At 67.1% G+C, this 1,273-nt stretch overlaps 1 protein-coding gene across 1 annotated transcript; it reads right to left on the bottom strand.

Annotated features, from left to right (window-relative positions):
• Positions 1–388: 388 nt before the first annotated feature.
• EMIHUDRAFT_49932 (hypothetical protein) lies at positions 389–1,060 on the bottom strand (the record flags this gene model as incomplete). The annotated part of the gene is made up of 1 exon (XM_005774985.1): positions 389–1,060. A coding segment is annotated over one exon (672 nt), but the record flags the coding sequence as incomplete, so codon positions are not given.
• Between the last annotated feature and the right edge of the window lie 213 nt (positions 1,061–1,273).

Raw genomic sequence — 1,273 nt, 5'->3', positions numbered from 1 at the left:
ACCCACACTCACTCACCTTCTTGAGATCTTCTCACCCTCCCGTCGCCCCCTCACTCCCTTGCCCCGTACCACATAGCCGGCCTCCCGTCGTCCGGGTTCTGCGCCCTCGCGACCGCCAGCATCTTGTCCTCGGCCACGTACCTCGAACGGCCCAGCAGCTCGTCCAGCTTCCCCGTCCGAGGGGCGAGCGCCTACGCGCGGGGCGTGGCTCAGAGCGGGCTGGGCAGTGCCTGCGGGGCGCGTGCACCGCGCGCGCCCGCTCGAGCGACCCCATGGCGCCAATGCGCAGCTTCCAGACGCCCGGCGAACCCGCTCCCTTGGCGACGAAACCGCCGCCGTCGCGCGCCACGGATCCCGGCTTTCCGCGCCGCGACACAACGCGGTAGTGGTCGCCGTCCACTGCGATCGCCGCCCAGTTGTCGACACCGATTCCGTCCTCTCCCGAGTGGTGGCGCAGCATCGCGGTGAAGTCGTCGGCTCGCTCGACCCCGTTGGAGCCCGTGACGTCATAGTGCGGGCAGCACAGTCCCTTGAGCAGCCCAACGCCGGGGACGCGGATGTACGCCCAGCTGGCATTCATGAGGGCGAGCTGGGGCCCAGGCGGGTTCTTGTAAGAGGCGGGCTCCATGCTGTCGGAATGGCCTCCTTCGCAGAGCGAAATGAAGCCCGCGCTGCCTCCGGCAAGCACCGCACCGCGCGCCGCCGCCCGCCGCAGCAGCGCGTCCACGCCGAGGCGCCTCCAGCGGTCGATGGCAAAAAGAGTGTTTCCGCCGCTGATGAGAATAACGTCAGCGCCCATCATGGCATTCCGCATCTCAGCCTCGCCCGGAGTGTCCCATGCGACACGGAGAGCACTGACACGACAGCCCCGCGCCTCAAAGCCACTGGTCTGCTTCTGGCGCGCAGCCGGGGCGTCGTAGGTGGCTGTGCCGAGGTAGAGCACAGCTGGCCTCGCCTTCCCAGCCAAAGAGATCACCTCGTCCACCGTCTCCGTCAGCGCGAACATGTCCTCACCCGATCCGGCGGCATAAATCTTGAGAGGCGCGAGGCGAGGTGCCGTTGAGGCTTCGCCATTGAGGCGAACGAGCGCGTTGGCGCTAAAGCCGGCACCTAGAAGGAGCGCGGCGAGAAGGGCCATGCGACGAGATTGCGGTGGCTCCTGCTGAGTCAGGAGACTTCGCTGGGAATCCTGCATGGGACGGAGGTTCCGCGACGCCGCCCGCCGCTTTATATCTAGATACGAAACGACGAAATCGAGGTGTGAAGAGACAGG

This window comes from Emiliania huxleyi (assembly GCF_000372725.1).
Source record: "Emiliania huxleyi CCMP1516 unplaced genomic scaffold EMIHUscaffold_3013, whole genome shotgun sequence".
Taxonomy (NCBI): domain Eukaryota; phylum Haptophyta; order Isochrysidales; family Noelaerhabdaceae; genus Emiliania; species Emiliania huxleyi.
Note: the sequence above shows the minus strand (reverse complement) of the source record. Positions and strands in the feature narration are given on the sequence as shown.